At 41.8% G+C, this 22,887-nt stretch overlaps 1 protein-coding gene across 2 annotated transcripts in view; it reads right to left on the bottom strand.

Annotated features, from left to right (window-relative positions):
* MYO5C (myosin VC) overlaps window positions 1-22,887 on the bottom strand; it is a 129,146-nt gene that overhangs the window by 10,623 nt on the left and 95,636 nt on the right. For both annotated transcript variants that reach the window (XM_021095283.1, XM_005659597.3), the window contains exons 30-38: window positions 19,932-20,025; window positions 19,390-19,453; window positions 17,397-17,565; window positions 13,646-13,733; window positions 9,260-9,358; window positions 7,598-7,752; window positions 5,540-5,629; window positions 1,332-1,482; window positions 407-689 (exon numbers count right to left, since the gene is read on the bottom strand). In XM_021095283.1, the coding sequence (XP_020950942.1) occupies window positions 407-689; window positions 1,332-1,482; window positions 5,540-5,629; window positions 7,598-7,752; window positions 9,260-9,358; window positions 13,646-13,733; window positions 17,397-17,565; window positions 19,390-19,453; window positions 19,932-20,025 (1,193 nt within the window). The remainder of the gene's footprint in view (window positions 1-406; window positions 690-1,331; window positions 1,483-5,539; window positions 5,630-7,597; window positions 7,753-9,259; window positions 9,359-13,645; window positions 13,734-17,396; window positions 17,566-19,389; window positions 19,454-19,931; window positions 20,026-22,887) is intronic.

Genomic DNA, 22,887 nt, shown 5'->3' with positions numbered 1-22,887 from the left:
TTAGAGCAGAAATAAATGAAATACAAATGAAGAAAACCAATCTCAATGTCAGGGATTAAATTGCCCTCTCCTTTGTTTTCTGCGTCACCCACCAGCAGTGCTAGTCAGAGATGGTGGTCAATACACACTGGCTGAGTATATGATAACCACCACAGAACGTTAAGATACACATTTTTTAGTTGTTAATGGAAGCCACTCTGCTGGAGCATCAAGTTAGCACTGCAGAGAGTGCTGGGAGGCGGGGCCGGCATCAGAGCTCCAGCATCTCCAAGGTTCTCAAAGTTATCTCACACACCCTCCAGCAGTGCAGCTCTTGTGGAGGGAAGGGCAGACTGTATGGCTTCAGACTCCAAGAGCATCCCTTCTGGCCAGCCTCTTGGGGCTAGTGGTGGTTTATGGGTCTTACCTTATCTGCATCCCTTTCCTGCAGGAGCACATGTCCTTGCGCAGGAAGAGGCTGTTCAGGGTAACCGCCCCGATCAAGAAGAAGAGCTGCTTCACTGCCTGCCTCACGATTTCGGGGTCAAGGCCATTCTGGCACATGGTGCTGTAGAAGTAGCTCAGCTGCTGCAGGATGGAGGTCATTGTGTAGGCATCCGTGTCATCTATGCTGGACGACCGCTTCCGGAAGCCCGTGGGCTTCAGACCAGAAATGCCCTGCAGACTCTCATACTCCAGCATGCCCGGCACTACATAGACAAACAGAAGCTTTTCTTGCACGCAGTGGGGACACCCAGAGAACATTTCCACTGCTCCTGTGTGTGTTTCAGGAGATGGGACATTTTCTACAGGAATTAGTGTGTATGGAGTTGTGGTACAGAAAGCTGAAGAGTGGAGAGTTGGGGAGCCCCAGAGTGTAAGGAATGGAGGTGCACGGCTGTCTGCTGCAGAGCAGCACCTCCTCCTCTTTCAATTTCACAGGAGAGAGCAGGTTAGCATGACAACTCATGGTCTGGAAATAGTTAAAGCCTACTATATTTAAATTTCAGGAAATTTAAGAAAGAATACAAGAATTGAGTGGAGCTTTCAGATTTAAAAAGTACTTGGCTAAGAGCCAGAATGGATTAGCCACATAAATAATTGGCAGTTCTCCAAAGTCTTTCCCTTCAGGATGAAGCCCCCCACCCCCACGCCATTACAGAAGGAAAACTGTGACCCATGTACTTTACATACGTAATCATATGTAAGCAATCACAGAATTAAAAAGTGGACATTTTTACTACTAAAGCTTGTTTTAAAATTATGTTCTTTGTAATCGCACATTCCAGTACATCAGATTTATTAAGTATCAATGTTAATAAATATTTCTTGGTCATCAATTCTTTTCTTACCTATTATTGGTTGAATGTTATTTTCCATTACAATAATGAACTGATGATATATTCGTATAGCCACATCACTAAGAATCTGTCTGTATTCTGAAAGGTCAAAATTGTTCAAGCAGTTTTTATTCTGATGTGGACTATTATGCTTCATGAATTCCTGAAAGTAAAGTTGAACATATAAATATTAGAATAAAATTAATATATTAAAGATATCATAATCAGCTACTATAACTGCTATAATTTGAAATTTGATGTCTGGTTTGTATTAAATGAGTTCTGAATGTTGGGGTAGTGTTTATTTTCTACAACTAACTACAGTTAACCCTTGAATGACCCAGGTTTGAACTGCATGGATCCACTTTTTTTTTTTTTTGGCTGCACCCTCAGCATATGGAAGTTCCTACGCCAGGATTTGAACCTGTGCCATAGCAGCGACCTGAGCCATATCAGTGACAACACGAGATCCTTAACCTGCTAGGCTACCAAGGAATTCCTGCATGGATTCACTTACATGTGGATTTTTTTTCACAATACATACTACAGTATAACAAATCTATAATTGGTTGAAGCTGAGGGCGTGGATCTGTGGATATGGAGAACTGAAAGTAAAGTCATACATTGAGGGCAGTTGCCCCTAACCTCCACATTGTTCAAGGGTCAACTGAATATTACTATGCTCTTTACTTTTACATTGGAAACCTATTCTCATGGAGTCTCACAGAAAAAACTGCAAAGCACCCAAGAAAACAAACTGGTCTAAGAAGTCAGTAGATGCGGAGTTCCTGTGTAGCTCAGCAGTAATGAACCTGACTAGTATCCATGAGGACTCAGGTTCTATCCATGTCACTCAGTGGGATAAGGATCTGGTGTTGCTGTGAGCTGTGCTGTGGGTTGCAGATGCAGCTCAGATCCCAGGTTGCTATGGCTGTGCTGTCGGCTGGCAGGTACAGCTCTGATTCCACCCCTAGCCTAGGAACTTCCATATGCTGCAGGTGCAGCCCCCCCCCCCAAAAAAAAGTCAGTAGATGCAATAAATGAGATTTATAAATTTATAATTACAGAGTATAGACCAGTCTGAAATATTTTTTTTCTTTTTTTTTTTTTGCTATTTCTTGGGCCGCTCCCGCGGCATATGGAGATTCCCAGGCTAGGGGTTGAATCGGAGCTGTAGCCACCAACCTAGGCCAGAGCCACAGCAACACGGGATCCGAGCCACGTCTGCAACCTACACCACAGCTCATGGCAACGCCGGATCGTTAACCCACTGAGCAAGGGCAGGGACCCAACCCACAACCTCATGGTTCCTAGTCGGATTCGTTAACCACTGCGCCATGACGGGAACTCCTGAAATATTTTTAAATGTGTGCTATGGACTGAATATTTGTGTTCTCCACTCCCCTGCAAGTGTGTCTGTTGAATCCTTACCCTCCAGTTTGGCTATAATTTGGGGATGGGGCCTCCAAGGAAGTAATTAAAGTTAAGCAGGGTCATAAGAGTAGGGTCCTGATCTGATAGGATTAGTGTCCTTATAAAAGGAGACACTAGGGAGCTCAATCTCTTTCTTTCTACCCCATGCACTGAGGAAAGGCCATATGAGGGCCGCAGTGAGAAGGTGGCCGAAAGCCAAGAAATGAGCTCTCACCAGGGACACAACCATGGTGGTATCTTGAACTTCTGTTGTTTAGGCCACCCAGTCTGTGCTATTTTGTTACAGCATCCCAAGCAGATACAATAGATTGAACATGTTTGAAGAGAGAAAAGAAAAACTGATAGGTTCCCAGGAAAATGGAGACAGACCCCCCCCCCCCCAAATGTGGCTGTTCACCTTGGAGACCTGCTTGGGACATGGGTAGGGCCCAGCACAAGATCTACACCCTCTCCCATAATGTGGAGGCTCCAGTTGGGCAGAAGAAACAATGGCCTGCAGAAAACAACTGCCCACATAGATTAACCACCTATAAGGATTAACTGCCCTCAGTCAAGGGAATGACCCCCATCCCTTCCTTTACCTTCCCCTCCTCCTTCTTCATTGTTCCTGCCACAAGTTCCTGCCATGAACTCCAGACACAGATTCCGGCCACAGATCTTTTATAAGCCTGGCACCTCCTCACACTCAGAGCTGGTGCCATCTTGAGCTCAGCCCATCCCCCTCTGATGCCTTAATAAATCTCTCTTGCTTTATCAACTTGGCCTTGTGTGTTCCTCTACTGGCAAACCTAACAACAACATTATGACATTATAATAGGAGGCAGAGGTGAAACAAGAACTGTTCAGTTTTAGAAATTAAAATATAATGATTGAAAAAAACACATAGGGACAAAGGCCAAAGGGGGCAAAGCAAAGATAAAAGAAATAAATGGTGTTGAATAGTATTCTGTTCCATGAATGCCCCACAAATGCCAGTTTGTCTTCAATGGATTGGCCTGTGCTCCCACTTCGGTATTTCTTCTAGTGAGAGGTTGGATTTTCTTTACTTACTTCTCTTTTTGTTCTATGAGCTGGAGTAGGATTACTTTTGTATTTTATTTTACTTTCTCTCCATTAGGACAATTGGCTACCCATGTGGAAGGAGATATAGGATCCTTACTTCACACGTCCATTGGGGATAGGTAAATAATCACACCAATTTTGAATAAAAGCATAACTGTGAACTCTAGATTTGAATCATAAGTTTATGTGAAAGAGAATAATTTCCTGAACTCAGGGCAGGGAAGAATTTGAGTAAGACACTAAACCACAGATGGTAAAAGGACAGAACTGATAGATTTTAGTACATCAAAATGCAAAAATTGTGTATGACGAAGGACTCCATGAAGAGAATTAGAAGCCACAATCTATCCATAACATGTAAAGATATCCTACAAATCAATGAGAAAAATAATCATCCCTGAGAAAAATGAAGACTAGATACTGAATACACAATTTAAAAGGCAACCCAGATGAATAGTAATCAAATGAAATGATGCTTGACCGCACTAGTGGCCAACTAAATGCAATTTAAGTCAACAAAGTATTGTTTTATGTCCATGAGATTGATAATAACAAAATGTCTGTCAATACCTAGTGTTGGTGAGGGTCTGAGACACAAGCCGTTGTATACTGTTGGTGGGAATATTAAATGGTATAAGCATTTTAGGGATCAGTGAAAACCATAAAAACCATTTGCTATTTTAGGCCAGTGAAATTTTGCTCTGTGAGTACTTGAAGGCGGAGAACTTCTTTATAACATCAGTCTCTTGAAAGCAGAGTCAGGATGGCAAAGGATTTACAGATTATGGAGCAACAATCAGAATCTTGCAGGGAGAATAGCTATGAGGAAACAGGCATGTTGAACTAAAGGCTGTATTTGAGAGTCCTAATATTAAAAACTTTAGAATTCTACAACCAGAAGAAAACTTAAATGGTTGTTGAATCTGGAGTTCCCATCATGGCTCAGTGGAAACGAATCCAACTAGGAACCATAAGGAAGCAGGTTTGATTCCTGCCCTCGCTAAGCAGCTTAAGGATCCAGCGTTGCCATGAGCTGTGTAGTTCACAGATGCAGCTCGGATCTGGAATTGCTGTGCTGTGGTGTAGGCCAGCGGCTACAGCTCCGATTTGACCCCCTAGCCTGGGAACTTCCATATGCTTAGGGTGTGGCCCTAAAAAGACAAAAAAAAAAAATGTATTTTAAATCAAGGAAACTGAGGCCTAGTACCATGCCCAAGGGTTAAGCATCCTCCCACCCTCCTCCCTTCTTTCCTTCTGCTCTTTCTTTTTTGCTGTTATTATCATTATCTTTATTGTTATACTCTTGGGTATGTTACAGAAGACCTCTGCTTTCCAGATTTCTCTTTTCTCAAATGGGCTGACAACACCATCCATACTCCAGGATGATTTAAAGTCAAATAAAACAGGTGGCACAGTTTCTAAGGCATTAGCCTGCTGTTACTCTCCTTTACCTGGCAAAATGATAAAGCTGTTTATTTTCCTTCGTCTCCCACCCCCTAAAAAGTCAAATAAAATAGTTCTAAAATAATTTCAGAATTTAAGTGTCTTTCTTGAAGTCTTTTGCCTGTGACTTCTATCTAGCCAACTATATGGATGTGGCCTCCTGGGTGGGGAGGAAGCCTGAGGGCCAGTTGAAGCAGAGGCTGTCCTTCGAACTGGGCAGCTCCATTCTTAACCCCTATGATGAGAGTGGCAGTCAGCATAGAGCAGGGAAGCATCCCTACCTCTTCTCCACTGTACTGCTTCAGGCAATTGAGGAAATGACAGGTATTGGAAAGCCAAAAGGACAGCAGCTCAAAGTCTTCTAAATGTTCCTTTAAAAAAAAAAGAAAAAGAAAAAGAAAAGATAAAGTTGGATTTGGTACTTACCGATGACTCTGAACCAAGAACATACATATTTTACCTATTTGGTTAGCTAGTAGCTTTTGGTCAAAATGAATGCCTCTTTCATTCACTAGAGCCTTTATTGAATTTATACTGTCTGTATGTGTGTGTGTTTGTGTGTGTGTGTGTGTGTATATATATATATATATATATATATATAAGCTCTTATGTTTATTTAGAAGCTTACAGTTTGCAAAGTATTTCTGTACAGGTTATGTCACTTGCTCCGATGCTTGAAACAGGCACTGCAGGAATGCCTGAGAAATGTCTTGGTCCTGCCAAGACATTCTGACAGAAGTTCACATTCTGACTGGAAAGACAGACATGACATATACATAGGACACAGTTAAATACTGCCTCCATGACTGGGAACCAGGGCACCTCAGAAAACCTCAGCAGAGAAGCAGGAAGAAACAGAGGCTGTCCTTAGAGCTTCCTTCTTGAAGGAAAGGGGTAGACAGACAAGAGCTCAGGATCAAGGATTCTGTTACCCAAAACACCTTCACGTAGGTGGGAAGGAGGAAAAGGAACGAGCAAAGGAAGCAAGGGTACAGTGACCACAGAGGGAAGAGGAAAACTAGGAAAATTATGGGATTTGAAAAACAAGGTCAGAGGGTTTCAAAGAAATGGTGCTACTGCTTCAATCCATTTAAAGAGAATAAAACTTAAAAAAATACCATTGGATTTACCAAGAGGAATTACTGGTGAGCCTTCTGTGGAGCGATAGGGGTAGAAGCCAGATTGTAAGGAGTGAAAAATAATTGGTGGAGATGATAATTTTAAGCATATTGGCAGCCAGGGCGGGTAGGGCAAAAAGGTAGAGTGGCCAAGGTGGTATGTGGGCCAAGTGAGGGTTATTTTAATGTGGAGGGAGGCGGGCAGGGAGCCACTGAAGAAGTTGAGATGGAAGATGATAGCAAGAAAAGATTTATGTTCCTATGCCATGTATCATTGATTCAGCAGCAAGATGGTACAAATACTGTGCATCTATAACCTGGAAAACAATACAAGTGTATCATGAGAAAATCCAATTTATGGAAATATGGACAGGGAAAACATCAATTTATGGAAGTCTGTCCTAAGAACATGCTGGTAGCTCTTGTGAAGACAGTGCCTGTAAAGCAGCCAGCATCAAATCAATGCTAGTTTTCTATTCCTAACTCCTAATGAACAATGAATTCTTGGCATAAAAATTTGGGGGAGGTGAGGGGGAAAGAATTACCCATACCCTGACTTATCATGAACTCACTGTTTTTGTTTTTCCCTTTTCCTAGAATATTTAAAATATAATTAACTCATGACTCTTTTTGCACAAATTATTTTACTAAAAGTGAAATAGGACTTCCCCAACTAAAAAATTCAAATATGTATCAAAATAGAAAATAATGCTTCTCATTTGGAAGGGGAATGAAAAATAATGGATCTGCATTTTACTGCTCCCTTACAGCTTATTTTCATTTCTGGGCTAGGAATTAAAGTGCATACTATGGTTTTATAAGGAGAATTATAGAAGTGTCAAGAAGAGATGAATAATTTTCAGTCCTTCCCATTCTTTCGCATTCACACTTGTTGTTAGATAGACACATACTCCTTGCAGCCAGAAATCTCATACCCTAAGGGGACAGAAGTGATGGGGTAGTGGCTACCAGGCTGTAATCTTGCAAGTAAGGATTTGAGGTACATTGGAAGATCCCTACCCTTTGGGCTCTCTGGCCTAAATTGTCTTTTCCTAACAGCTTGGCTTCTTTCACAGATTGGGGCTCAGATGGGTTTGAGGAATCACATGGTTGACCAAAGACTGGAAATGAAGGGTCGGAAAAACATGGGCATGTGGGCATTTCTGCAAGTAGTCCTAAAGTAGCCATAATACCAAGGGCAACATCAAAAGTAGTTCCTACCTTAACCACCTGCTTGATGCCATTAATTGCACTGTTCATGAGAGATTTGAGCATGTTGGCATCATTTAGAGAGTCTGCATAGCGAACACACATGAACAGGATGTGAGCCGGCAGCCCGGGGATCATGTTCACCACCACACCGCGGGGCTTCAGGTCTGGAGCAGAGAGAGTCAGTGAGAATTACAGCTGATGGTCAGCTCTCCCATTAAGCAATCTGTGATGATGGGGCAGGGGTTGTCTGCTTTTCTATACTTGATGCAGTGTCTGAATGCACAGGGATATCTTTTCTCTTTGAGGAATTCAGTCTGGCTCTTTTCTCGGCAAAAAATATACATACAGGGGCCACCTTTTCCTCTTTCTTCTCATTTGCAAAATACTTTCTCTTTTTGTAAGATTGAATAAAACACAGAATTTGTACTTCTCCCAGGTGTGAAGATCCTGGATTTCAGATCTCTAAGGTAAGAGAGGGTGTTCCATGCAGTCCCACGTCACCTCTCTGATGAGGATGGAATACGATCTCAGTGACCACATGCACCTGCCTTGGAATAGTACACAACAGTCCTGCAGAGAAGGACCAGCTGGCCTTGAGGAGAAGGGAATGACTGGGAGACAAGAGTAGGGATGAAGGGAAGAGAGAAACTTTATAGAACAAGCAAAGATAAGCAAACAAGGACCTCCCCATGTCTGCATTAAGACAGGTGAACAAAGAGGCCCCACAGTACCAGTGAGGGTGGAAAGGCAAGGGTGGGGGTGCTTGTGTGCTCTGAGGGGGTCACTCAGGGGAAGAGGAATAAGGCTACACATGGGCTCTCTGCTCTGACATATTGGAATCAGCTGATAGGGAGGCAGCTTTTCTCCTTCTCCCTGGAAAATCTTGAGCTTTTCATGGTGAAGACAGTCTAGAGAGATTGTTTTGAAGTCTACCAACCCTAGGGCATGCACACTAGGAAATTCCTGTAACTGAGCAAGGGAGCCACAATTACTCCTCCCATGGCTCCTGTGCCAAGACACAAAGAGAAGATGTGTCTTCTACCCTCGCCATGTGATTAGTCTTGGGAAGAGGTTAGGGCAGTGCTTCTCAACTGAAGGCAAGGTACCCCCAGAGGGCATTTGGCAATGTCTGGAGGCCTTTTTTTCTTTCTTTCTTTCTTTCTTTTTTTTTTTTTTTTTTTTTTTGCTTTTTAGGGCTGCGCCTGTGGAAGTTCCCAGGCTAGGGATAGAATCAGAGCTGCAGCTGCTGGCCTACACCACAGCCACAGGAACTCTGAATCTGAGCCACATCAGCAACCTACACCAGAGCTCAAGGCAACGTCAGATCCTTAACCCACTGAGCATGGCCAGGGACTGAACCCACATCCTCATGGATACTAGTTGGGTTTGTAACCTGCTGAGCCACAAGGGGAACTCCCTGGAGGCATTTTTTTATTGTCATGACTAACAATTGCTACTGGCTTCTAGAGAACAGAAGCCAATGATGCAGCACACTATCCTATAGTGCAGAGCTCCCAAACAAAGAATTATCTGGTCAACAGTGCTGAGGCTGAGAAGCTCTGCCCAAGCAGTGGAGGAAGAAGAGGGACAACCCCACCCAGGACTGTGGCAATGACTGATACTCAAGTTCTCAAAGATAAAGCAAAAATTCAGAGTTCTGGGTCTCAGTACCAAGAATGAGGTTTTGGATGAGCTTGGCTTCATCTTCTCTTTTGTATTCCAGCATTCCTAGGTATTCCTTGGGTCCTGATGACAAGCGCACATCATTGGCTGTAGACAGAGGCAAACAATTAGCTAAACACAGCTTGCATAGACTTTATCATGAGACTACTCTGTCTTGCCACCCCATTCTGGCTGGTTTGCATATGAACTCCTGTGGCTTTCTGATAAATGCAAATTTTATTGAACCCTGAAAAACTTGTTCTGGTAGTGATTCTTATCTGTGAGTATAGCAATGAGTATAGCTGCTGCTAACAAGGCTGAGTTACCCTTGACAGAATCCTCATGAGCACCTGGTATCTACAGAGCAGTGGGGATAAGAAAGCAATCTAAGATGTTGCTCTTGCCTTCAGGATGCTGACGCTTGCCTTCAGGATGCTGATGCTACAGAAATGAGGTTCACGAAACATCTGGTGTGAAATGCACCAAACTGCATGATCCCAAGGGGGTTGGACTTGGTTCCCAAGTGCTATAACAAGGTGCCATAAACTCGGCGGCATAGAACACAATTTTTTTTAAACTTACATCTTGGGAAGTCATAAGAGTGATAGAGATCTCACAGCACTAAAAATATCAAAGTATCAGTAGAGCTGTCTTTCTTTTGGAGGCTCATGGGGAGAACTAATTTCTTGCCTCTAGCTTTTAGCAGCTGCTCACATCTCTTGGCTTGTGGCCATTAGCTCTGACCTCTGCTTCTATCACCACACCTTTCTCTCTGCTTCCACTTTCACACCACCTTGTCTCATTCTGTCATTCCTGGCTCTTTCTTATAAGAGCTCTTGTCATTACATTGGATCTACCTGGATAATCCAGGATACTCTCCCCATCTCAAGAGCCTTCACTTAAACCCATCTGCAACCCCTTTGGCCACATAAGGTAACATATTCACAGATTCTGGGGGTTTGGATGTGGACATCTTTGGGTGGGCCACAGCCTGCCCTCTAGTCACCAGAGATTCATGTCCATACCGCAAGAAGGAGATGTGATAACAGAAGCATAGGTTAGAGAGGCAAAGATATTGAAGATGCTATGCTGCTGAATTTGAAAATGGTGGAAGATGTCCATAAGTCATCTCGTGGATTAGTGGATAGCCCCTATAAGTTGGAAAAGGCAAGGGAACAGAAACCGCCCCCCCCGAAGCCTCCAGAAGCCCTGCTGACATGTTGATTTTAATCCAGTGAAAACCATTCTGAACTTCTGACCTCCAGAATTGTAAGATATACTAAGTCACTAATTTTATGGTGATCTGTTAGGCAGCCATAGGAAATTAATATAAGGGACATAAGAATTTATAAAGGGGTAGGTTGGAACTGTTGAGAAAATGGTTTCTGAAGGAAGAAGCACTCCAGTTGGGCCAAGAAAACTGAAGGGTGAAAAAGAAGATACTGCAGGTAAAGAGTTAACAGAACTCTCTTCTATAGCATCAGAGTTCGTTCTGTTGATTTACTAGCTCTGTTTCCTTGGAGACTGATAAAGGCAGAATGTTAGCTGTTTTACTAAGCAACCTGTTTATGATAAGAATGACCTCTGACTGGCAAACTGCATCTGGACCAGGAAGAACAATAAATGAAGCAGAAACACCTGATAAGAATATCATACTTTGGGTATTCCTAAGTGTGGCGACTTGTATCTGATCATGTTCTTTGGGAGCTAGTGCCACCTACTGAGTGTCCAGGAGGCACTGGCTGCCTGACAAGAGCCTCGTGAATGAGCCTGGAAACAGGCATTCCAGCCCCAGGGAAGCTTTCAGATAATGGCATCCCTGTGATGAATGATTTGACTGCAACTCCAGCCAGAACCACCCAGCTAAGCCACTTCTGGATTCCTGACCTTCAGAAACTGTGTTGTTAAGTGTGTGTGTTTTAAGTTGCTAAATTTGTGGGCAGTTTGTTGTATGACAATAGGTGACTAATACAGGAAGGGAAGCTGATGTGTTCCCCTTTAGACACATTAGGTTGGAGGTAATGATAGAAAGGTGAAGGAGTAGTCTTCGGGGCAAAAGGGGACTGGGAGTCAGGAAAAGTGAGGATGGCAGGTGGATTTTAGAAGTCCTTATGTAGAGATGGCAGTTCATTCATCCATTCCAACAATGAGGACATCACGGGGCAACTGGAAGGAAAGACATGGTCTCTGCCTTCATGACTGACCTTAATCATTAATTACTAAAGGGGAAATATCCTCGTTTTGGTTTTGGACATTTTAAATGTGAGGTCAGAGTTGAATAAATAACAAGAAAGGAACTCTTCAAAGAAATGAACATAGAAAAAGCAAGAGAGTTGAAAATAGAGACTTACATCAAAACAGTGTGGTACTGGTATCAAAACAGACAGACAGACCAATGGAATAGAATAGAGAATCCGGAAATAAACCCTGACACCTATGGGCAATTAATCTTTGACAAGGGAGGCAAGAACATAAAATGGGAAAAGGAAAGTCTATTCAGCAAGCATTGCTGGGAAACCTGGACAGCTGCATGCAAAGCAATGAAATTAGAACACACCCTCACACCATGCACAAAAATAAACTCAAAATGGCTGAAAGAATTAAATATACAACAGGACACCATCAAACTCCTAGAAGAAAACATAGGCAAAACACTCTCTGACATCAACATCATGAATATTTTCTCAGGTCAGTCTCCCAAAGCAATAGAAATTAGAGCAAAAATAAACCCATGGGACCTCATCAAACTGAAAAGCTTTTGCACAGCAAAGGAAACCAAAAAGAAAACAAAAAGACAACTTACAGAATGGGAGAAAACAGTTTCAAATGACGCAACTGACAAGGGCTTAATCTCTAGAATATATAAGCAACTTATACAACTCAACAGCAAAAAAAGCAATCAATCAATGGAAAAATGGGCAAAAGACCTGAATAGACATTTGTCCAAAGAAGATATACAGATGGCCAACAAACACATGAAAAAATGCTCAACATCGCTGATTATAAGAGAAATGCAAATCAAAACTACCATGAGATACCACCTCACACCAGTCAGAATGGCCATCATTAATAAATCCACAAATAACAAGTGCTGGAGGGGCTGTGGAGAAAAGGGAACCCTCCTGCACTGCTGGTGGGAATGTAAACTGGTACAGCCACTATGGAGAACAGTTTGGAGATACCTTAGAAATCTATACATAGAACTTCCATATGACCCTGCAATCCCACTCTTGGGCATCTATCCAGACAAAGCTCTACTTAAAAGAGACACATGCACCCGCATGTTCATTGCAGCACTATTCACAATAGCCAGGACATGGAAACAACCCAAATGTCCATCGACAGATGACTGGATTCGGAAGAGGTGGTATATATACACAATGGAATACTACTCAGCCATAAAAAGGATGACATAATGCCATTTGTAGCAACATGGATGGAACTAGAGAATCTCATACTGAGTGAAATGAGCCAGAAAGACAAAGACAAATACCATATGATATTACTTATAACTGGAATCTAATATCCAGCACAAATGAACATCTCCTCAGAAAAGAAAATCATGGACTTGGAGATGAGACTTGTGGTTGCCTGATGGGAGGGGGAGGGAGTGGGAGGGATCGGGAGCTTGGGCTTATCAGACACAAGTTAGAATAGATTTACAAGGAGATCCTGCTGAATAGCATTGAGAACTTTGTCTAGATACTCATGTCGCAACAGAAGAAAGGGTGGGGGAAAAAACTGTAATTGCAATGTATACATCTAAGGATAACCTGACCCCCTTGCTGTACAGTGGAAAAATAAAAAAAAAAAAAAAAGAAAATAGAGACTTAGTGATAAAGGTTGGGGGGAAGAAACACTATTGAACAAAAGAGTAAAGAGAATTAGAAGGCAGAAGTCATTGAAGTCCAATGATACAGAAGCAGGCAAAGGAAAGATAGGTGCATGGTCTTTTTCCCAGGAGCTCCTGATGATGCTCAGTGTAAAGTTCAGTCTGTCTTCAAGACTACTGTCTGGTCTCTTAGTTGTGTACTTATTTTTTTCCAAGAGAAACTAGGATATTGACCCCACATACTGAGAGAGGAAGTAAATTTTAAAGCAATTAAATTTGAAACTTTTTCACAGTATCATTTTTGCAAGGAGAGAACTAATAGAGAAAGGGTTAAAAGTATTCATTACCAGAACATATCTGATATTATCTGAAAAACAGTGATTATCACCCTGTCTTGAAAGGTCTTTCCATTAGCCCATCACTAAGCCCCAAACCTGCCAGCTGAGACTCATTCCTTTGGTTTTCAAAGAATTTAGATCACATCAGAGAATAACAGTATCAATACATTTTGACTTTAGCTGAAAGTTTGAAAAAATAGAAAAGTGAATTGCTATTTTTCCTACTTTTTTCAATCGTCTTGGTTAGAGTCTTCACTTGATCTTGTAACTTTTTAATCACTCTGTCCTTCATGTCCAACTCTTCTTCAAGATCCTACAGAAATCAAAAGAAATGAGAACATTAGAAGCATCTTAATATATATATATATATTTTTTTGTCTTTTGTCTTTTTGTCTTTTGTTGTTGTTGTTGTTGCTATTTCTTGGGCCGCTCCTGCGGCATATGGAGGTTCCCAGGCTAGGGGTTGAATCGGAGCTGTAGCCACCGGCCTATGCCAGAGCCACAGCAACGCAGGATCCAAGCCGCGTCTGCAACCTACACCACAGCTCACGGCAACGCCGGATCGTTAACCCACTGAGCAAGGGCAGGGACCGAACCCGCAACCTCATGGTTCCTAGTCGGATTCGTTAACCACTGCGCCACGACGGGAACTCCAGTATTTTTTGTAATAGTTTTATTGAGCTATAATTCACATACCACACAGTTCACCCATTTAAATTATACAATCAATGATTTTTTAGTATAGTCAGTTGTACAATCACCACCACTATCTAATTCCAAAATATTATCATCACATCAAAAAGATACATACAACTTTTAATTAACACCCCTTTGTTACCCTATTCCCTTCCAGCCCTTGGCAACTACTAATCTACTTTTTATCTCTACATATTTTCCTATTCTGGACATTTCATATAAGTGGAATCACATAATATGTGGCCTTTTATGTCTAGCTTCTTCCACTGAATGTGGTATTTTCAAGTACATCCATGCTGTAGCTTGTAACTTCATTCTTTTTGTGGCTGACTAATATCCTATGATGTGGATATACCACATTTATCTTGATCTAATTTTCCCTTAATAAGGTAATGCCCATTGTATAAAATTTTAAAATATGCAGGTGTGAAAATAGGTTCTCTGAATGTCAGAAGCTGGAGGTAGAGAAACTGCAAAGATTTGGGTCCTAACTTTGTCTCTCTTTTCCGATAAGGGGGTGGCCCTGCCCATGCTGATTTGGCTCAATAACCAGAAGAGTCCTAACTATCTATAAGTATTTCTTATAAAGGGCAGAGAGTGTTTGGGTACTTCCTGAATTTAAGGGCTTTGACATAGAAAGGATTCAGGCTATTCCAATCCATCAATGCCCACCATGTAGTCAGTCCCTGAAGCCGTGGGCCCTCGTGGACTCTCGGGGCCAAGGGAAGTGGCACTATTTCTACTCAGTGGTCATCTCTCTCTGCAACAGTTAAAGACATTAGGAACTTTATCTGGCCTTACAAGTGGGGATGTGGGTACAGTTTCTTCCCTCCTATTTGAGCCTATTTTATGATACATCCAGTAATAATTAAAAAAGGCACCCATGAATCCAGAACCTAGAGGAAATTACTGCTTACATTTTGATTTATTTCATTTTATTTCTAATACGGCACATATGTATTTTACAAAACTGGGTCATACTGCACGCAAAATTTTAAACTATATTTCTCTCTCATTATATTGCAGGTACTTTCCCCCTGTCATTGTTAATATACCCAGCTGTCATTGTAATGGCTAAGTCATATGATATATAATAATTTAAATCTACCCACTATTGCTGAAATCTTTTTTTTTTTCTGTGACTAATAACACTTGGCTGACCACTCTGAAAAATGGTCAAAAAATACTTGTCCACATATCTGATGGCTTACTTAGAACAGAAGTTGCTTTACTCAGTCAAAGGGAATGCACCTCCAGATGTTCCTGATGATTTACCTCCAAACCATCCCTGACAAAGTTGCCACAAGTGTCTGTCCCTGGAAACCGCATGTGAAAGGCCTCAGGGTGTTCTCACTAGCACCATAAGATCTCTATTATTTGAGAGGGGAAAAATGCCTGGTTTTAATTTTGAATCTCTTTGATAGACAGTAAAACAATCACTTAAAGTGTTTTTTCTTTTTTTTTAATAGAGATTTTCTTTGACTCAAAGGATAGCAAAGCGGGTTAAACAGTGTCCCCTCAAAATCATGTCCATTTAGAACTCCAGAATGTGACCTTAATTGTAAATAAGGTCTTTGCAGTCACAATTAAACTAAGGATTAATGTGAGATCATACTGGATCAGAAAGGGTTCTAAATCCAATGAGATATATAACAGTCAAAAAAGGACATACATATGAAGAAATAGGCAGAGAGTGGAATTGTGCTGCCACAAACCAAGGAATGCCAGGAGCTCTAAGAAGCTCTAAGAAGTGAGATAAAATTCTTTAGAGACCATGGAGGAGTGCAGCCCTCCGGACACCCTGAATTTGGACTTCTGGCCTCCACACTGTGAGAGAACAGTGTTTGTTGTTTTAAACCACCTGGTTTGGGGTATTTCGTTGCAGTAGTTCTAGAAGACTAACACTGTCTCATTTGTGCATAAAATCACCACCTAAGATGTAGAAATTATATCCTTTTGTGGCATATTCACTATTCATTTGTAACACACTGAGGCAATTGGTTCAGGAACTGTGAACAGGTAGCTATGATTGGCCCCAAGCTCAGTGCCCTGCAGAAGAAGCAGGCCTGGCCCTTTCCTTCCTGGGAGCAGCACCACACACATGGGGGAGGGGGGTTTTGAGAAGGGACACTAAGTGGGACCTCACTGCTCCCAAAGCATCAGAAACAAACTCACACATACCCCACCCACCTCAGGGATTGACAACACCCAGAGCTACATGCACTTATCTGGGACTGAAGGCTCCCACAGGACAGGAAGTGAAACACACACGACCACTCGCCCATCCTCTCCCTCACCACAGGCTCCAGCTAAGATCCCAGGGACACATCGCAGTTCATAGCAGCAGAAGGCAGGGGCAGCCTCTCACACACATTCAGTGTACTGTTGCTTATCTGGTGTAATGTGAGAAATCTATTCTCTCAGAACGTTATACCCCCCATAAGAAAAGATGGCTATCATCCAGATGCCCCGATGGGAATCTGTTAGTTCCTGTTAAGTGTTAAACTCTCTGGATTCCTCTTTTAATATATAATGATTCTTCAAAGTTAAATCCTGGCACTGCAACTACAGGATTTACTCTATTGTGTTCTTCCTGTGAGATAGGAAATAGGGGCACTGATGATGGGGAGCAGGGCCTGTGGGCATGTCTAGGCTGGCCACTACCCTGAGGAGCACACCCTAGTCACAGTTTTGGAGGCTGTCAGGAAGGGGCCTGAGACTGTCCACTTCCCAGGAAATCACCCTACCTACTACTTTGTTGCTTGTCCTCCTTGTGGGCTTCACACATCAGTAAACATTCCAAAGGAATTTCTGAGAGCTGACAAAGTTGCCCAATCTTATTCTGACAAGGGCATTGAGAATTTGAGGAAGACCTTCACAGTTTAAAAGTTAGCCATCTACTATCACGATCATTTCATAGAAGAATATTTTGACTCTGAAAACTGTAGGCAGCACACACACCCCAGAAGCAAGCATGGGCCTTTAATGGGGTCAGCCTGCAATCCTCAATGTGCTCTGGGCCAGGGCACGCCATCGCAGACAGGTAACACCCATGGGACAGTGCTCAGGACTTTGCCCCCTCTCCTCTCTCAGCGTATGTAAATCACCAGTCTCCTCTGCAGTGGCTCTAACCTCAGAGACCACTCATCTTTGGAGATAAGGAAACAGATTGCTCTGACAGAGGATGGAGCTGCTCAGGGATGCTTTAGGTGGTGTGTCCCTCCTTTCAGTGATACCTACACACAGGCAATCATTTATCAACAAATGAGAAACTTCTCACCCTGTTTTCCATAGTGAGACGAGATGCTTCCTGCCGGAAACTACTCTTCACTTCACTTTCAGTCTCAAATTGTTTCTTCAAGTGCTCGCTGGCCTCCTGCATTTCTTGAATCTTATCCATCAGCTTCTCTCTCTCTTTGGTATGTATTTCATTTTGGGCTTCTATGGTCCTGAGAAAAGGTTTGAGGAAATGTCAGTATCAGTTTGACCATCATGGAAAAGTCAAGCATCATTAAAGCAAACGCTGATATTTCCAAAGATGGAAAAATACTTCAGCCAATTTATGTGTGAAGCAAATAGTAGCTGAATAGGGGAGTGCTTGAAGTGTGGGGACAAGACCAGGGTTAGCTGGGACATAAACCTATCCATGGCTGCTCCAGTCTCCTTAGCCTGATGAGATGTTCTTGTCTCCACCTGCCTACACCCCTTGACTTCTCTCACAGGACATCCCTACCCATTCACACCCTTATGACCAAAAGCCCAGTGATCATCTCCTCTGGGAATCAGATACTCAAAAAGCCAGGGATCATACAAAAAAAGGGAACCCATCCAAAAAGTTTCCAAATGATGCCCATCACTTTCCTACTGTTTTGGGCCCTCCTTTATCCCAATTCTGCCAATGAAGTCACATGACAAAAAAATGTTCTCTGGGAAATGGAATGTCCATTTATTGTTCTTGAAAATTAAGTACCTCGAGGATTTTTCAATTGGAATGGAATACTGATAAGTTTGACTTCTATTCCTCTGATGATTTAAATAATAAATGGGTGGAGTTCCCGTCATGGCTCAATGGTTAACGAATCCGACTAGGAGCCATGAGGTTGTGGGTTCAATCCCTGCCCTTGCTCAGTGGGTTAAGACTCTGATGTTGCTGTGAGCTGTGGTATAGGTTGCAGACATGGCTCAGATCCCGCGTTGCTGTGGCTCTCGCATAGGCCGGCGGCTACAGCTCCGATTCAACCCCTAGCCTGAGAACCTCCATATGCCGCAGGAGCGGCCCAAGAAATGGCAAAAAGACAAAAATAAATAAATAAATAGGAATCAAACTTAATGTAATTAGGATCACTTAGAAATGGTTGTGCATAAAATTCACAGTGAAGAAGTCAGGGTAACTGGCTTTCCTGAAAATTATAACGTTTTACAAAATATTTTTAACATGCAAAAGCACAATCTAATTTATAAAAAAATATTATCTGATATGAGTGATGTTTTTTGATATGGGGAAACACTAGGATACAAAATGATACCTTATTAATGAATGTGAAATTCTAAAATTGTAATTCTAATTTGAGTTATGTATAAATAACTAAATCTATATTTTATTACAAAAGAATTGAAAGCTTCAAAAACATTTTTTTAAAAAAGTATCTCAACAAGTTGGCAGCAAACATTTTCTTTATGAAGCTCCACCAGGGCCTCTATTGGTTAGGATGTAATTTGGGGCGATTGTCAATGAAGACTTTTTTTCTTTTTTTGGCTGGGCCCATGGCATGTGGAGGTTTCTGGGCCAGGGATCAAACCCAAACCACAGCAGTGATAAGGCTGGGTCCCTAACCTGCTGAGCCACAGAGGAATTCCTAAAGATTCTTCTTCAACAGCGATTTTAAGCCTTACCCTAGGTGGTCTGCTGAGAGCAAAACTGTTCTCTCTCATACAATCTTACCAGTTTTTTTGAAGAATTATCAATTATTTTTTGATAATTCCTGCATATGACATAGCATCTTAAGAGAATAAAGGGGGTACATGAAAAGTAAGTCTCCACCCTGTGCACCAGCCATCCAGTTGCTCTCCTTGCAGGCAACCAGTGTTGTCTGTTTTGTTTCTCATATATATTCCCAGAGAAGGGTGTGTATGTATACACAAGTATTTCTCCACATTTGAATGCTAACACCTTTCTTTTTTAACTTAGTAACTATCTTGGTATCTGGCACAGTTTCAGAAAAGAAAAGCATTATATGAGCATAGACTTGAGATACATACATGTTAACACTTACTTTCTTTGTGTTCCTTCCTCTTCTCGATTGCGATTCAATTGATTAGACAATTCTTCTAGTTTTCCTATGATGATGAAACAACTGTCACTACTTTGGGGGCCATATCACTGCATTCTGATTTGGGTTTTGTTATATTTTCATATTTTCAGTTATCAGGAATGATGTAAGCTGTATCCAGCTAGAGATTAGTTTTTTTTGTTCTGAACAACACTTTAAAACTTTTCAAGCCATTATTTTTAAATTGTGATATTTTACATAAAAATTTGAATTTCTTGTTTTTCTTTAAAAAATAGGAATACCAAGCAATATTGGGGCCCAAATTCCTATTTGGCAACAATTAATGGAACGTGGAGGTTGTTGCCACCTTGAAATGTCCATGCACCACACTGTACCATCCACCTAGCTGACTTCTCACATTTATTATACCTGTTTGGCCACAGGAAGAATCGGAGTTTAAGACTCCTGGGTACAATGACTTTTCTATCATTCCCTGGGTACAGAAAACCATTTTCTAGAAGCAGGTTCATAAGGGTTCCAATTACCTTTCATGTTTTCAGTTTGTTCATTCAGGCGAATTTCAAGATCTTGCTTCTGTTTCTCCAGTTCTGAAATTTGCTGTTTAAAGTCTGGTATCATCTTTAGAGGAGGAGTAGAGATATTAGAATATAAAATACTTTCATGTATAAACTTTAAAATCCCAGAGTGACTCAGAAGCAAACTAGCTGTTTAACCCCATGGAGCCTGTGCTTAATGCAGTTGTATAAGAGGGCTAGCCAAAGCATTGGACCGGATGGATGTCATTGTTTTTATCTCAGGACCTATCTAGTCACAACAAATACCAGCATGCTCAGAGCGAGTGGCTCTCACACAGCTATGACCCTCCACATCACTGAGGTCTCCTGGAGAGAAGGAGGTATCCTATCTGGGAGCGCATACAGGAACACCCTGCCAAGTGGAGGGAGGATGATGTGTAGAAATGGCAGCCAGTCTCTTTGGTCCAGGCCTAGAGACATAATCTCATCTAGAAACAGGAGCATCTTCTCAAAAGGGTCCCCCTGTGCCCTTTGAATTCCAGGCTGTGCACTGTTCTGTTAGCCAAGGTCTGGAATGATCCATCATGTTACATAATTCTCTTTGTCTAGCTATATATATATCTACAAATGTTCATCATTTCTAATCCTCAGTCCGCTATGAGTTTATAAAAACACCCATGCCTCTGAAGTCCAAATGAAGAATACTTGTTTGGGAGTTCCTATCGTGGCTCAGTGGTTAATGAACCTGACTAGTATCCATGAGGCCATGGGCTCGATCCCTGGCCTTGTTCAGTAGGTTAAGGATCTGGCGTTGCTACGAGCTGTGGTATAGGTCGCAGATGTGGCTCAGATTCCACATTGCTGTGGCTATGGCATAGGCTGGCAGCTACAGCTCCGATTTGACCCCTAGCCTGGGTACCTCCATATGCTGCAGGTGCAGCCCTAAAAAGATGAAAAAAAAAAAAAAAAAAACACTTGTTTGATGGTGCAGTTGGATCTCACTGCAAATTTCTCATTAAAGTCTCACCCAAGGACAATAAAGATGTGCAATCATTAACTGTGCTGCAGGTCTGCTATGCCTGGGGTAACATCTCTTCACGTGCTGACACAGCCCTGACATTTCCTAATGTTTCCAGGCTAGGCACAGGAGGACATGCCAGTAAAGAAGTTGAGAAGGAGCAGCCATTGAGGCAGGATGAGAAGCCTGTGAGTGTGTGGTGTCCTGGAAGCCAACAGAACAGTAAGAAGGGAGAGGGATGCCTGCTCTCACCACTTTTATTCAACATAGGTTTTGGAAGTCCTAGCCACAGCAATCAAACAAAAGAAATAAAAGGCATCTAAAATGGAAGAGAAGAGGTAAAATTGTCACTGTATGCAGATGACATGATGCAATATATAGATAACCCTAAGGACTCCACATGAAAACTACTCAAACTGATCAACAAATTCAGCAAAATAGTAGGATATAAGATTAACATTCAGAAATCAGTCACATTTCTGTATACTAACAATGAAATATTAGAAAAGGGATACAAAAATACAATACCTTTTAAAATCTCACCCCCCAAAATTAAATACCTGGGAATAAACCCAATCAAGGAGGTGAAAGACTTATATGCTGAGAACCGTAAAGCATTAATCAAGGAAATTAAAGAGGATGCAAAGAAATGGAAAGATATTCCATGCTCCTAGCTTGGAAAAATTAATACCTTAAAAATGGCCATAATATCCAAAGCAATCCACAGATTCAATGCAATCCCTGTCAAATTACCCATGATATTTTTCACATAACTCGAACAAACTATCCAAAAATATATATGGAACCGTAAGAGACCCAGAATTGCCAAAGCAATCCTGAGGAACACAAACCAAGCAGGGGGCATACCTCTCTCAGACTTCAGACAATATTACAAAGCCACAGTCATCAAGACAGTGTGGTACTGGTACCAAAACAGACAGACAGACCAATGGAACAGAATAGAGAACCCAGAAATAAACCCAGACACCTATGGTCAATCTTCGACAAAGGAGGAAAGAATACAAAATGTGAAAAAGACAAGTCTTTTCAGCAAGTGGTGCTAGGAAAACTGGACAACCGCATGTAAATCAATGAAACTGAAACACACCCTCACAGCGTACATGAAAATAAACTCAGAATGGTTTAAAGACTTAAACGTAAGACAAGATACCACTAAACTCCTAGAGAGAACATACGCAAAGCATGTTGATATCAACCTTACGAATGTTTTCTTAGGTCAGTCTCCCAAGGCAACAGAAATAAAAGCAAAAATAAACCAATGTGACCTAATTAAACTGACGGGCTCTTGCACAGCAAAGGAAACCATTAAAAAAAATAGAAAGACAACCTATGGAATGGGAGAAAGTAGTTTCAAATGATGCAACTGACAAGAGCTTAATCTCTAAAAACTACAAACAACTTATACAACTCAACAGCAAAAAAGCCAACAACCCAATTGAAAAATTGGCAAAAGAACTGAATAGACATTTCTCTTAAGAAGATAAACAGGGGAGTTCCCGTCGTGGCGCAGTGGTTAACGAATCCGACTAGGAACCATGAGGTTGCGGGTTCGGTCCCTGCCCTTGCTCAGTGGGTTAACGATCCGGCGTTGCCGTGAGCTGTGGTGTAGGTTGCAGACGTGGCTCGGATCCTGCGTTGCTGTGCCTCTGGCGTAGGCTACAGCTCCGATTCGACCCCTAGCCTGGGAACCTCCATATGCTGCGGGAGCGGCCCAAGAAATAGCAACAACAACAAAAAAGACAAAAAAAAAAAAAAAAAAAAAAAAGATAAACAGATGGCCAATGAGGACATGAAAAAATGCTCAACATCACTGATTATTAGAGAAATGCAAATCAAAGCTACTATGAGGTACCACCTCACACATGTCAGAATGGCCATCATTAACAAGTCCACAAATAACAAATGCTGGACAGGGTGTGGAGAAAA

This window comes from Sus scrofa, chromosome 1 (assembly GCF_000003025.6).
Source record: "Sus scrofa isolate TJ Tabasco breed Duroc chromosome 1, Sscrofa11.1, whole genome shotgun sequence".
NCBI classification, from domain to species: domain Eukaryota; kingdom Metazoa; phylum Chordata; class Mammalia; order Artiodactyla; family Suidae; genus Sus; species Sus scrofa.
This window is presented reverse-complemented; position numbering and strand designations above follow the sequence as displayed.